Source organism: Typopeltis vanoorti, chromosome 18 (assembly GCF_054136105.1).
Source record: "Typopeltis vanoorti isolate ZY-2024b chromosome 18, IOZ_Tvanoo_1.0, whole genome shotgun sequence".
NCBI classification, from domain to species: Eukaryota; Metazoa; Arthropoda; class Arachnida; order Uropygi; family Thelyphonidae; genus Typopeltis; species Typopeltis vanoorti.
In genome coordinates this window covers 23,487,391-23,503,319 of record NC_143566.1, presented here as the reverse complement: position 1 = coordinate 23,503,319, position 15,929 = coordinate 23,487,391, and the positions used below count along the sequence as shown (strand labels likewise).

General features: G+C 36.4%; 1 protein-coding gene across 2 annotated transcripts in view; it reads right to left on the bottom strand.

The window, feature by feature from the left end:
* LOC150096542 (homocysteine-responsive endoplasmic reticulum-resident ubiquitin-like domain member 2 protein) overlaps positions 1-15,929 on the bottom strand; it is a 225,975-nt gene that overhangs the window by 91,819 nt on the left and 118,227 nt on the right. For both annotated transcript variants that reach the window (XM_090407974.1, XM_090407973.1), the window contains one exon: positions 6,965-7,108. In XM_090407974.1, the coding sequence (XP_090264100.1) occupies positions 6,965-7,108 (144 nt within the window). The remainder of the gene's footprint in view (positions 1-6,964; positions 7,109-15,929) is intronic.

The window sequence follows — 15,929 nt, the reverse complement described above, 5'->3', positions numbered from 1 at the left end:
CTGAGAGGCCTGCTTCACCAAAATTGTTATATTTAATGTGTCTTATATGTTCTTTCTTACGTATAGGGATTGTACGTCCAGTTTCACCAATGTATGGTAAGTTACAGGTGCAGTGGATGCAACAGACTCCAGGCTGGGCTAATGGGAGGAGAGGATCCTTGGAGGAGTTGAATATGTTTTTAAGTTTTGCAGGTGGTTTAAAGGTGGCATTGAGATTATAATGGTGTAGGATTATGTTGATTTTTTTCTGATAACCCATTAATGTATGGGATGGCTATGGTTTTACTGTAATCTAGATTCTTTTTTTGATGATGTTTTATGAAGAACTTTATTAATAGTATTTTTGTTATAGCCATTATTTATAAATGCGTCATTGATGATTTTTAGTTCTTGTTTAAGAGCTTGCTGGTTAGAGCAAATTGTTATAGCTCTGTTTTTAAGGGTGTTAATGACTCCATATTTTTGTGATGGGTGGTGGAAAGAATTAGCATGTATGTATTGGCCAGTGTGTGTCGGTTTGTGGTAGACAGTGAAGGATAGATTGCCTGAAGGAAGACGTGTGACCAGTGTATCCAGGAATGGCAGCGAGTTCTGATTTTCAATTTCGATAGTAAATTGTATGTGTTCATGTTGTTTGTTCAGGTGGCTAAGGAATGCATTTAATGTTTGTTGCCCATGTGGCCAGATAGCGAACACATCATCACCGTACCTAAGCCACACTGTAGGTTTTAGAGTGAAGGAATCAAGAGCACTTTGCTCAAAAGCATCCATATAGAAGTTAGCAATTGAGGGAGGATAGTGGTGAGCCCATGGCCGTACCTTCTTTTTGTAGGTAAAATTTATTTTTCCACATGAAGTAACCAGAACGTTATACGTGGACAAAGAGGGCTATAATGTCGGGCGGAAATTTATTCCGTAGGAGAAGAATTGTGTCATTGATTGGGACACTTGTGAAAAGGGCAGAAACGTTGAAAGCGACTAATAGATCATCTTTGTCGAGTGTTATATTTTTAATTTTGTTTATAAAGTGTTGTGTGTTCTTCATATAGGTCTTTTACCACCACCTCTGTTCTTTTATATCTGGATGGCACATATTCAACCTACTTAATATTTAGTATCCAGCATACTTCAGGACTCTAGGCAACCTTCAGCTAGTATTGAAAACTATTCCATACTAACTGGTTGGAATTTATGTATATAATCATGTTGTTAATATATATATATAGACTTGTTGCTTCTCAGCCCAGCCCAATGTAATGTTATTACAACCAATAGATAATAATAGGACTCTAGCATTGATGTAGTAAGTTTTTTTTTTTTTTTTTCACCTGAGGTCAGGCCAATAATTGTTGTAACAGTTGGTCAGTAACTTTAGCAAACCAAGTAGATTGTAGTGCAGCTTGTTTCTCTGTATATAGTATATATGCTCCAGAAGATAACCTTGATATAAAGGTCAAAACGTCAAGTGTGGATTTTGGTTTGTATTAAACTAAAGTTTTACTCAAACACGGTAGCTGTCTCCATAATTTTCCAAAATGTATTCTGATCACTGTGTAAGCCTCAAAGAAAGGAACTCACCTGACATGAAAACTAAAATCTGTGTGGATTATAGCAGTCAACAAAAAATGAAAATCATAATTTCAAAATGTAAAATACTTAAAGAAAATAGATATGGATTCTGATCATGAAATTCTATCAGCAAAAATAAAGCTTAAATTCAAAGTAACCATCAATAGGAAAAGACATCTAATACTTGACACCTCAAAATTAAAAGACTCCAACACACAAAATGTGTTTCATGAATAATTTAATTACAAAAGGGAAGCTTAACTCTTGAAAATGCAGGTGAATTTTGAAAAAAAGAAAAAATATGCAATCCTTATGCAATAAAACAAACATTACAGAAAAATACGAGCCCTAATAATTATTGGACTACTGAAATACTACTTCTAATATTATTATTTATATGGACACTCACTCCATAGAGTCAAAAGATGCAGGATCCACTCTATCCATTAACTCCCCCCCCCCCCTAACAAGCCATGATGTCTATAGACATCCAGCTAAATCTGGATATGACTCTGTAACACCTATTGAATAACATGGATATAAGTGCAATTTGGTCTCACTATTTCATACACCTCAGCCGGTAGGGAGGCTAATACAATATCTATCATACATCTTAAACCTATTCACTGTTGGATTGTTCACCACAACCTCTGGCAATCCATTCCACTTATTCGCCACTCTCCAAGAAAAGAACCTAGTCAGCAAACTCTTACTAACATTACTCTTAGACAGCTCCCAAGTGTAACCTCTTGTTTATCCCCTACTCCCCAAGTATTTGAAAATTTCTTCTGTGTCAATCTCATAGTGTTCCTTTAATAACTTATAAGTTTCTATCATATCCCCTCTTCTCTGCCTGTCCAGCTAAACTCTGCAATCCACACTCTCAATCTATCCTCATAGGGAACATTTCACAGACCTGTCACAAGCTTGGTAACTCATTTCTGTATCTTTTCCACCACCTCCTGATCCCCAAGAAATGCAGGTGATCAAATGCATAGTAAACATGTGGCCTCATAAAGAGGGATAATAATTTCCCTATTTTTACTTGTCAATGTACACTTCGGCATCCACGTAATCCTCTGAGCTATTCTGCCAACGCCTGCCTCTGAATTTCAAATCTCTATCAACCATTACCCCCAGATCCCTAGCCTCATTAATTTGCTGTGCACTAGTACCATCAATATGATATGAAGAGTGTAATCTTTTCATCCCAAAGTGCATTATTTTACAACAATGAATTGACAACCACTGTCCTTTGCCCTTATGGGCATCTGTGGCACCAAAAGAAAAAGATAAAGGAAAAACTTTTTACTCAGAGCACACATGAATAGCTAGAAAACTACAAGCAGTTAAAAAATAAAATTACATCTAAATGTAGAAAAGCAAAATCAAACAAGATAAATCATTTATTTATTTAGAATATGGCATAATAAAAAAAAGACACGACATCAAAATATATAAATACATATTTGTATAGACAATATAAATGAGACAGTAGTATACATATACAAATAACATGTAAATAGTCATTAAAATTTTAAATCTAGTTCAACTAGCCATTTACGGGGTGAAGGATCTGATTAAAAAGAGTCTCTCAGGTTACCAGGGAAGGATCTTATGCTGCAGTCCTCCATAACGTGCCAGATGGTTTGGTTTATGGTCCCCCAGTCACATTGGGATGTAGGTGATCTTCCCCACTTGTGTAAATTAACTGTGCAGATACCATGTCCTGTGCATATCCTATTTAAGCTTTTCTATAGGTGGCATGGAAGCTCAATTCCTTTTGGTTGGAATGATATACTTTTTTAATTTTGGGTGGCAATTTTTCTTTCGAAGTTTCTAGCCATTTCGAATTAACATTGAAATGGCTATTCAACATTAATTTGTTCTCCAGTTCTTCATTAGCTGAAGAACGTTAAATTGTTCTTCAGTCAATATTAGTGGAAGCCATAGGGATTTAAGGTGATTTATACTTAAATGTGGGAAGTCTTCATGTATTGGTAATAGGTGATTACTATTTATTTTTCTGTACTCTTTTATGAGAGCATCTTGTCTGCACAAGTTTGGTGGTGCAATGTTGCATAAAGTTGGAAGCCAATACATGGGAGTGGATTTGACACAGCCTGTTATTGTCCTCACTGCTGCATTTATTTATGTGTCGATTTTCTTGACATGAGGACTGTTTAGCCATACTGGTGAACAATATTCTGCTGCAGAGTAGACCAGGTCCAATGTGGAGCATCACAGTGTAGTAGCAGAACGTGTAGAACCACACAGCTTTTGTATGATGTTATTACAGGTTCTGATCTTTAAAGAGATATTCTCCAGATGTCTTTTGAAAGATAGTGTTCTATCCAAGGTAACACTCAGATATTTAGGGAAATCTTGGTACTGCAGTGTTGTGTTATTAAAGCTGAAGTGAAGTTTCCTATTTGCCAATTTGGTGTTTAGGTGGAAAGAGCTAACCTCGGTCTTATTGAGGTTTGGTGTTAGTCTTCATTTATGAAAGTATTCTCCAATGGTTCTAAGGTCATTTGTGAGAATATCTTCAGTTACTTCGATGTTCTTATGTAGGATGGTGAGGGATATATAATCAGCATATGCAAATTTTCTTGACCGAGTTGCCAGCAGATCAGATGTATATAAGCTAAGCTGAATAAGATGGTGCTAATACTGAGCCCTGCAGGAGCTCATTGTTCAGCTTTTTCAGTCTGCTCATTTTGTTTCACAGTACTACATGAAAGAACCTGTAAGAAAGCATGTTACCACTAACTCATATGATGGATTGGCATGGTATGATTTGTATTAACTTGTATAGCAATCCCTCTTTCCATACCGCATTTGTATGCGGCAGTAAGGTCAACAAACACAACAGAAGTTTTCAAAAATCTCTGAAAGTCTGCCTCGATATGACTTAGTACTTGGTCCATACAACTACATTGAGCCCTAAAGCCTGCTTGCTCAACAGGGATAACTTCAGATATTTTTGGCCAAATTCTGATAAGGAGGGTGTCTTTCGAGGAGCTTATAACAGCACTGAGGAGCATAACTGAGGGGGGGAATAGCTCTCTGCTTGATCTTGACGTTTGATGGGTTTTAAATGGTTATTGTATTGGTTCTTTTAAAGGAAGATTTTTGTTGGAAGATTTCCCATCTTTAAAATATGAGAAAAGAGCCTTGTTAGCCATTAATGAGCATTTTTTCCCACAGTTAACCAACAATTCAGGATGAATACCATTAAAGCCTGATGCTTTGCCGGTTTTAATCTCCTTTAAGGCCTCAGTTATTTCATCTGTGGTATATTCTCTTGAAAATTGGAACTATCAGCTGCACTTTGTCGTAAGTTTCGAAGTGCTCTTTTAATCTCCTGCGTGTGTTGATGATCTTTAGGGACTCTAGACAGCAAGGTTATTCGACAGGCAATTTGATCTGGAGTCACCAAAGGATCTTCATGGAAGACTGAGACTGGGTTACCTCCACCTAACTTTTTTAATATGTTCCATGCTTTTCTACTTGATTTTTTAAAGTCTAAGTCCTCTGTAATTTTTATCCATTTTTCTCTGCACTCATTATCAAGCTTCTGGAGCAATCTATCAGCTATGTCGCAGTCACCAGATTCTAAATAGACTTGGCATAGCTCTTCACAGTGTTTATTCCAGCCGGGTATGGATCCTTTCAGAAACCCCTAGGAATATACTTAGCTGTTGATATGACTGTTTCAATGTATCTGTTGTAGTTTTCACTTACAAGTGGTATTCATCTTTCTAATTTATCAAGTTCCTGTGAAAAATCCTGCCAGTTCTCTTTCCTAAAATTCCATCTTGGTCGTGGAATGGACTATATTATTGGTATTTGTATTCCTCCTTCTACCAATACTGGGTGATGTTGGCGGTGTGGAAAATCTTCAAGGATTCGTCTTGTTGTGTTTAGAAGAGGTCTGGGTTGTATTCCCCATTCCATGCTGCACCCTTATAGGTTCCTTTGTCCATTGCATCAAATATTAAGCTCAGATTGTTTTGCTCAGCCCAGTTTGTTAATGCTTCACCATTTCCATCATTATTATTGTAATTCCACAGGGTGTGATGCTGTTAAAATCCACTATGTAAATAGTAGGATGTAGAAATATGGAAATTACTTCAGATGGCCATTCTACCAGGAAAGGCTTATAGATGTTAACCACTGTGAGAGTTTCAATTCTTGCTAAGATAGTGTGTATATTCTGATTAATATGTGCTAATATTAAGTGAGCATTCTCTATATTATTGTGCACATAAGTTCCACAGCCATGAGCTTGGTGATGTGTTGCTCCTAGTATAGCATACCCCTGCAATTCTTCCTCTAGATTTCGATTATTGTTCATTATCTGTGTGTGTGTGTCTCTTGAATGAGAGCTATGTCGATATCACTTTCTTGAAGGATTTTTGAGAGATAATGACTTTTAGCAAAGCTGATTCCTTCAATGTTGAGTTGGAAAATCCAGAAATTAGCACCCAGCTTTCTTTTCTTGTGGTCCTGAAAAGAACTGTTTAGTGATTGTATAACTTGTGATTTCATGTGTCTATAGCCAGGAGATCGTTAAGATAAGAAGAAACTATTAAACAAAGAATAAATCTAGTATGGTCTACTATAACCAAACTTACAAATATATAGAAAAATACACATCTCTCCAAAGAACTTAAAATCAAAGTATTCAGTTCAATAGCACTCTTCACAGTTCTTTATGGTCTGAAACTTGGGTTATCAAACATAAGAAAAAGAAGATGGAAGAAAAAAGACTGACAGGCTTTAAAAACAAGTGTTTGCAAAAAATAAATAAAACATCATGGACTGAAATGAAAATCAAAGATTACAGGAGAATTATGCTACAATATTTCAATAATAACAAGAATCAGAGAAAAAAACAGTTACAGTGGTATGGGCACGTGTACAGAATGCCTACTAACAGGTTTCCTCATACTCTCCAAAATGGAAAAGTAGAAGGAAAAATATTACTGAGAAGACCTAGAAGGAAATGGATAGAAAACATCAAGAGCATAAGTGGTCTGAACTCTTACAAAATTTTAAATAACTAGGCTGCCAATGGACTGGACCAAAAAGTTATTTTTCATTGTATTCTCAACCTTGCTTTAAGGCTGATGAGGAAAAAGATGATAATTAACAGTCTCACTACAAGAACACTATTATGAAATTCACCTTGTTAGGATTGCTGCAATAATTTTTTTACTTGTTTAAATTTTCAGTGATCCATTTATATAACTATTCAATCAATACAATATAATTCTAGATATGACATCGAGCCTAGTTAATTTATCTTTTGTCTAGTGGATTACTCCTTCCCTTATAATTTTGAATGCATACAGCCATGTTAATACTTTGAATACATAATTCTACTCACTACTGCATGTACTGTGAAAGATACTGTGCATACAGCTGTTGCATAGCAGCCATCTGCTGAGCCATTAGTTCAGGAGAGACAGCAAATGATGGCATAGGTGGGATCATTTGAAGGACCTGAGGCAGTGGTTGTGAATCATGGTAACTAAAAATAAACAAATATAACGGTAACAATACTATACAAATTTTATTAAGTTAAAAAAAACTAAACTAACAACAAATATGGGTGTATATACCATGCTGAATATAATAAAATAATAAAAACAGAACAGCAGTGAAGATACTTTTATTCATAAGTGTTCATAAACACAAATTCTGGATTATTCCAAGTTTCTGGCAAGGATGACAGTTCATAAAGACATCAGTATATTTACAATGCTTATTTGTTCAAATTATGTTTTAATTTTGAATTAAAGGCATATATAACAATCGGCCTATCAGATAGCAGGGAATATATAAGATGAATGGCAGTTGTAAGAATTGCTTCTTAGTTAGGAAGCAATATGAAGATATGAATAAAGCATAGATATGAGTGGTACTACTGATACACACTAACAACTAATTTAACGCTATTTAAAGAAATAAGTTTCAATTAGTAGAAATGTTTCTATGTATACCTTTATAAGTAGTTTTTAGTAATTTCTGTAACTTTTGTGATTTATTCACATTCACTTCATTGCAAATCATAAACTCTGTAATCAGAACCTCCTCACATAAAAAGAAATGATCTAGGAGTATAAATCACGAGGCAAGAGATGATTTGTGACTTAAATTGTAAATCATATGCTCATATAGGAATTATAAATGCAAGATGGCAGAGGACTTCAATAGTTCTTTATTTGAATCCATGTCATTATGTCTGTGTCTTCACACTTGATTTTATCACCACCTTTTAAGATAGATGAGCTTCTTTAAGATTTCAATGTGTGCTAGCTTTATCAAATATGTTAAGGATAACAAGATGTAAGTGCAAGTATAATAGGTGCGTGTGGTTAGCCTAGTGGCTGAGCGCTTCGCAACCATATGCCTGGGGAAGGAGTGTCCTAGGTTTGATTCCCGTCAGTGACGTAAGGAGCTGAAGGATCTTCCTCAGCCACAGCCAAGTTAGCTGGTCTTGGGCATGGAAATAAGGTTTTTTCCCCAGTTTATCCTGGAGTTTTTTATCCTGCAAAGCAGGCAAACCAGCCTTGAGAACTCAACACTATGGACATAGGACACACTGGGGCATAGGGCTGACCACCTTATCCTGTGGGTCTGATGATTAATAAACCCTCGATTTACTAATCATTCTTTTCCCCTCTTTTACCTTATGGTAAAAGAGGGGAAAAGGAAGATGAGATGAGATGAGATGAGAAGTGCAAGTATTAATGGCAGTCAGGGAATAAGAGGACCAGTGATAGGATGAATGTCAGCTGAGTTAATACACAAATAGCTAATGAAATAAAGGCAATAAGAAAAAAACTGGAGAGGTTGAAACATGAAATAGAAAGCCTGCAGAAGAAAGGAAGAAGTGAGGCAGGTGGATTGAATTTAGGATAGCTGGTGCATGTAGTATGTGGCCTCCCTTGATGAGTCCCTGACTCCCTGGAGGTCTATCTTAATAATAATAATATAACAACCCTTTGTTATATTATTATTATTATTTGAGTGGAAGTCACATAAAAAAGAAATGATCTAAGAGGGAGTATAAATCATGCAGCAAGAGATAAAAGAAATGTGCAAGAGAAACGCAAAAAAGATAGAATTACATTACAAAGAAATGAAATCTTCAAATGAGAGAGCAAAAATGCAGGAAAGAGGGGCTTGAAGTTTCTGAAAGTATGGGATGAGTTGGCTGATAGCAGAAAGGATCTATAGTCAGAAAGGAGACTGCATTTGAATAAGTATCAAAGTGCCAATTAGGGAAGTTAATGATTTGCAATGAAGTGAATATGAACCACAGAAAAGTAAAGTTCAGGAGGGAAGGCAGCAGTAATGGCGAAGATAGCTGTAGAGGAAAGATAATCAGATAACATGTTGCAGGATTTGGCTGAAATTGAGAGGGTGGGCAACAATAGATTGCATCAAGGAGGCTCCAAGACTGATTTAGGAAATTACTGAATGATCAGCATAATATCAGGAGTAGCTATCAAAGTACTGGAGAAGTTGGTCAAGAGCAAAATACAGGCATGGATAGATGGAAATGGGATACTGTATGGGGAACAACATGGTTTTGTGAAGGGTAGGTTGTGCCTCAGTAACTTGCTCACATTTTATAATACAGTGATAGCTGAGCTGGATAAAGGTAATAGGTTTACAGGATACTGTTGGACTTTGCAAAAGCCTTTGACAGGATACCACATGGAATTCTAATCAATAAACCGCAGCACATGGGGATGGATATAGGGTTGGTGAGGTGGATAAGAGGGTGGTTGATGGAAAGATATCAGAGAGTAATTTACTCAGGAGTAGAGTCTAGAAGAAGGCCTGTGACTAGTGGCATGCCACAGGGCTCTGTTCTTGGGCCACTATTATTTAATTTGTACATTAATGATACAGGAAGGGATCTAAGAGGAACTGTTCAGTTATTTGCCAATGATGCAAAATTGGATAGACTGGAAGTCCTGGCAAAGGAGACTGGATATCAGTTTAATGGAAGTCAGCAAAGTGTAAGGTTATGCATTTTGTGGTAAAAAGATTACTAGCTGTATACTATATTGATGGAACTGTACTCCAGGAAATTGATGAAGCCAGAGATTTTGGAGTGTTGGTGGATAGAGAGTTCAAATTTAGAGGGCACATAGCAAAAGTGGCTAAAGCAGCTCAATTACTTGGTTACTGGTAACCAAGTAACCAGTAATGAGCAGAGACAAGAAGGTTATTATTCATCTTTATTGAGCCTTGATAAGACTCCACTTTGACTACTGTGCACAGATCTGGTCACCTGGGTTTCTTGGTGATCAGGAAGAGGTGGAGAGGATCCAGAAGTGAGTTACCAAGATGGTAGCAGGTCTATGGAAAAAAAGAGGCGATAAAAAAAAGGGGGTGATATAATTGAGACATACAAATCACTGAAGGGTTTTTACAATATTAATACAGAGGAAATTTTTCAGAACAGGTCTGGTGGTTGGAGAACTAGGGACCATCCTTGGAAACTGAGCTAGAGTGTAGTTAGCATGGGTGTTAGAACTAGATTTTTTTTGCTTGGAGAGTGGTGAACGAGTGCAATGGGTTGCCAGAGTCTGTTGTGGATACCATGACTGTGTATGAATTCAAAGCAAAGTATGATAGATACTGTGCAAATGTTAGATAGTGCTTGGCTTGATGTTTAGAATCTCCCTTGACAAGTCTAAGGACTCCATGGAGTAGTCCATAATAATACTAATTCTCCTTTCTACTTCAAAGAAATTACATGTACACAAAAGCATATAAAAATATTAACACTGTAATACAAAAATTTTTTACAATAGATATATTTCATACGTGTAAACAAATAACAGTAACAATTTCTAATAACAATATCAATAATAATCTTATTCATCTTCCAGAGTATTTATATATTTTTTAAATATCTTGATAAAAAGTTTCATTGCTGAGTATTTTTCTGTTACAGTAAGTAGAATAAATACATATTTTTAAACAACAATACTATGTTTTACTACTTGTGGATCAGTACAAAGTTTAAATAATATCCTTATAATTTGCATGATGTCCAATTGGTATAATCATCCATTTATTGCTATTATTGATGATAATCACAGGGATAATTTACCATATATAATTCACAGTTACATAATTACATTTTATTCAATAAATACTTCGTTTTTTGATTGATTTAGAATAATGTTTATAAAAGACTAAGAGCATATTTGAGTAATTACATATGTTTGAGTATGTGTGTATCTTACATACAGTAAAGGAATGGAAATGATATAGTTCCCTCCACTTTGCTCCAATATTAATAATTTTAGATTATTAATATTGGAGCAAATTTAACAAAGAATTAAGCCAACACAGTTTGGCAGGCATTTTGCTTCTTTTTTTCATACAACCGACAGTATGGCCCTATTGCCTCTTCTACTCTTCTGCAAATTTTACTGCTTCTCTCTTCATCAGGACAGCCTCTAAGCATTGCTGCTTAAAAACTTTGATTGTACGAAAAATATTTGAAAATAGTTTCTGTGAAATCTCTTTTGGCTGACTATCGGTTAAATTTTCTTCATATTCTTCAGGATCTTTCCGTGTGCATCTAAATTTAGCAGGTCGGAATCACTCAATTCTTCAGAATGAGATTTAATTAACTCTTGGACATTATCATTGTTAACCTCATCAAAACCCAGTTCATGCCCGATGTTGGCAATTTCCTCAACAACATTATCCATTTCATTTGGAAAGCTTCCAAAATCTTTTGCACAATGTGCTTCCAAACAGCTCGCATATTGCCAGCAGTAATTTCATTCCAATATTGATGAATATTTTCAATAGCAGATTTAACATGGGGTGCTTAAGGGTCAAAGCTGTATAACTGAGAGGAGACCTCCACATAGCCTTTAAAGGAATGCAGAGGACCGACCAGAGCTTTTGACCTAATGTCCAATCCTCACCTTCTCGTGGTGCACCCTGTTGGGTATCTACCTGGATACTGAAGGAACGAGGATGGGCTGCAAATTTGGGATTTAGCCGACCAAATTGCATTCTTATTGGCTTAAACCAATATACAAAATGATGGTACAACATAACAAAATTTCATGCTGGCTGGGGCGTCGCCCGGTTAAACAAATGTCCCCATTGTTTTCACCAGGGAACCAGGACAAACAGTGAAAAGTCAGCTACTGGAACAAATCTGAAAGCACACTCCAACTTAAAGATCAGTACTATCAACATAAGAAGCCTAAATGGCAAAGAAATGGAGCTAGCTGAGGAATTAGATAAGTACCAGATCGAAATAATAGGGGTGACTGAAACAAAAAAGACAAAAACTGGTGAGATCTTTCTTAGCAATAAATAAAAAATGTTATATTCAAGTAATAAAAATCAAGGAAAAGATGGAGTAGCCATAGTATTCAACACAAAATACAAGGCTAATCTTCTTGAATGGCAGGCAGTCTTGAGAAGAGTGATGTGGGCAAATATCAGAATGGGGAATTGGACAATGAGACTTATTCCTATGGTCCCACAGAAGGTTCTACTAAGGTAGAAGTGGAGGAATTTTTTGATGCTTTAGAGAAGGAAACAATGAAAAAGGAAATGTTGGTCCTTGTTGGGGATCTAAATAGCAGAGAAGGAAATGACTGTCAGACATAAAAAATATTTTGGGAAAATTTGGAGAAAAGAGCAAAGCTAATAATAATGGCAAATAGTTGTTGGATTTCTGCTCAGGACATGGACTAGTTATTACTAACACCATGTTAGAACATAAAAATGTGCACAATTCACATGGAGAGAAGAGTCAAGGAATAGGAGAAGTCTCATTGACTATGTTATTGTTGATAGTGATGTTTTCTCCCTGGTGCAGGACACCAGAGTGTACAGAGGATTTGAAATTGGAAGCGATTACTATTTAGTTTTGAGCAGGATAAAATTGAATTTCATATCGAAAAGAATAACATGTAAAAAGGTTTTAAAAAAAGGTTTTAGGGTGCTTAAGGGTCAAAGCTGTATAACTGAGAGGAGACCTCCACATAGCCTTTAAAGGAATGCGGAGAACCGACCAGGGCTTCTGACCTAATGTCCAATCCTCACCTTCTCGTGGTGCACCCTGTTGGGTATCTACTTTGATACTGAACGAACGAGGATGGGCTGGCAATTTGGGATTTAGCCGACCAAATTGTATTCTTATTGGTTAAACCAAAATAAAAAATGATGGTACAACATGACAAAATTTCATGCCGGCTGGGGCGTTGCCCGGTTAAACAAGGCCCCCGTTGTTTTCGCCAGGGAACCAGGGCGAACAGCGAAAAGTCAGCTACTGGAACAAATCTGAAAACAAATCCCAACTCAACATCACCAGAGTTAAAGATCGGTACTATCAACGTAAGAAGCCTGAATGGCAAAGAAATGGAGCTAGCTGAGGAATTAGATAAGTACCAGATCGACATAATAGGGGTGACTGAAACAAAAAAGACCAAAACTGGTGAGATCTTTCTGAGCAATAAATACAAAATGTTATATTCAGGCAATGACAATCAAGGAAAAGAAGGAGTAGCCATAGTATTCAACACAAAATACGAGGCTAATCTTCTTGAATGGCAGTCAGTCTCAAGTAGAGTAATGTGGGCAAATATGAGAATGGGGAACTGGACAATGAGACTTATTTGTGCCTATGGTCCCACAGAAGGTTCTACTAAGGTAGAAGTGGAGGAATTTTTTGAGGCTTTAGAAAAAGCAACTGACACAATGAAAAAGGAAAAGTTGGTCCTTGTTGGGGATCTAAATAGTAGAGTAGGAAATGATTGTGAGACATACAAAAATATTTTGGGAAAATTTGGAGAAAAGAGCAAAGCTAATAATAATGGCAAATATCTGTTGGATTTCTGCTCAGGACATGGACTGGTTATTACTAACACCATGTTCCAACATAAAAATGTGCACAAATTCACATGGAGAGAAGAGGCTAGGAATAAGAAAAGTCTCATTGACTATGTTATTGTTGATAGTGATGTTTTCTCCCTGGTGCAGGACACCAGAGTGTACAGAGGATTTGAAATTGGAAGTGATCACTATTTAGTCTTGAGCAGGATAAAATTGAATTTCATATTGAAAAGAATAACATGTAAGAAAGTTTTAAAGCGAATAAAAATTGAGCAGCTCTCAGATGTAAACTGTAGACTAAAATACAGAAATATTATTGAAAAGAAAATGAAAGAGTTTGAGAACAGGAATCAAACCTTGGAGATTCAGTGGCAAACTCTGAAGGAAACATTGATTGATTCTGCCAGAGAGGCATGTGGTGAGGTTGTGTGCAAAGATAAAAAAATCAGAACTCCCTGGTGGACACAGGAAGTTAAAGAGGCAGTGAAGGAAAAGAAGAAAGCATATCAAAAGTTCCTGGCAAATAAGTCAGCTTTTACTCTTACAGAATACAGAGACAAATGTAAGAAAGCTAAACAGTGTGTAAAACTAGCTAAACAAAAGTCATGGGAGGACTTTGGCAAGAATATAGAAAATAAATATCAAGAAGGTGGCAAAATATTCTGGAGGTTGTTGAAGAAGCTTAGGAATGGAGGAAAGAGTGCTGTAAAAGGAATTAGAGATGATAAAGGTGAAATGAAAACAGGAGAAAAAGATATCCTTGAAGTATGGAGTAATTACTTTGAAAAACTGCTAAATGAAACAAGCAGTGATGACAGCACAGTGATAAAAAACACTGACCAGGCATGCAGTCAGGAATACATATCCATGCTTGAAGTAGAAAAAGCCATCAAAGGCTTGAAATGTGGAAAGGCAGCAGGAGTAGATGATATTCGACCAGAAATGCTGAAGTATGGTGGTATAAGAGTCTTACAGTGGCTGCACTGCATAGTTCAGAAAGCCTGGACAGAGGGACGAATTCCCGATGATTGGAGTAGAGTTCTCATAGTACCCATATATAAAAAGGGAAATAAAACTGAATGTGAGAATTACAGAGGTATTTCCATACTGAGTGTTCCTGGCAAGATCTATGCAAGTATACTTGAGAAACGGTTGAGAAGAATTGTGGAAGAAAAGCTTGGTGAAGAACAAGCTGGATTCAGGCCAAATAGAGGCTGTCAGGATCAGATCTTCACTTTACGACAAATAGTCGAGAAAGCATGGGAATATAACAAAGATCTGTATTTAAGTTTTGTCGATTTGGAAAAGGCATATGACAAGGTGCCAAGAGAGAAGCTATTCATTACGCTGCAGTTATATGGTGTCAATGGGGCATTATATCAAGCAATAGTTAGTCTTTATTTGAGTTGTGAGTCAGCAGTTAGAATTGAAGGAAGTACAGGAAGATGGTTTAATGTTAAATCTGGTGTGAGACAAGGATGTACATTATCCCCTCTGTTATTCATTATCTATATGGATCACATTATGAAGGAATGTGGTATTAAACCTGATATCAAAATTGGAGATGTTAATGTCAGCTCTTTGCTTTATGCGGATGATGTTATACTTCTAAATAAATCCGCTACAAGTCTGCAAGATTCTCTGACTAAATTGAATAGCTGTTGTAATAGATATGGTATGAAGGTCAGCAATAAAAAGACAAAGACAATGAAAATAGGCAGAATCATTGAAAATGTCAACTGTGTTGTGAATGGAGAACCTGTGGAACAAGTAAAACATTTCAGCTACTTAGGCACAATTTTTACTGAAGATGGTAAACTAAATATAGAAATAGACAACAGAATCAGCAAAGCTGGTATCGTGGGAAGTCAATTGAATAAATTCATATGGAATAAGAAAGAAATTAGTCGGAACACTAAATTAGCTGTATATAAGACTGTGTTCAAACCAATTTTAACTTATGGATCTGAGAGCTGGGTTAGAAGTAAAACACTTGACCAAAGACTAGAGACTGCAGATATGAGAGTCCTGAGAAAGATTAGAGGCGTAAACAGATGGCATCAATGGCAATATCATATTACAAATGAGGATATTAGGAAAGAACTTGACATTGTCAGCATCCAGGAATGCGTTAGCAGAGCTAATCTCAGATGGTATGGTCACTTAAATAGAATGGGAGAGGAAAGATTAGCAAAACAAGTGTTCTCTGCCAGGTTGGCAGGAAAACGACCCAGAGGAAGACCAAGATATAGGTGGATTGATACGGTACAAAGTGCCTTAGACGATAGAAATATAAGATCTGATAATGTTGGAGTCTTGACAAGTAACAGACTGATTTGGAGGAAAATTGTAGATAGGAAGTTAGTAATGATGTAATTTTTTCATGTAGTACTGTCATATCCTGTACACCCCTTGAGGGTACATGGCAGGAATTTGATGATGATGATGATGAAAGG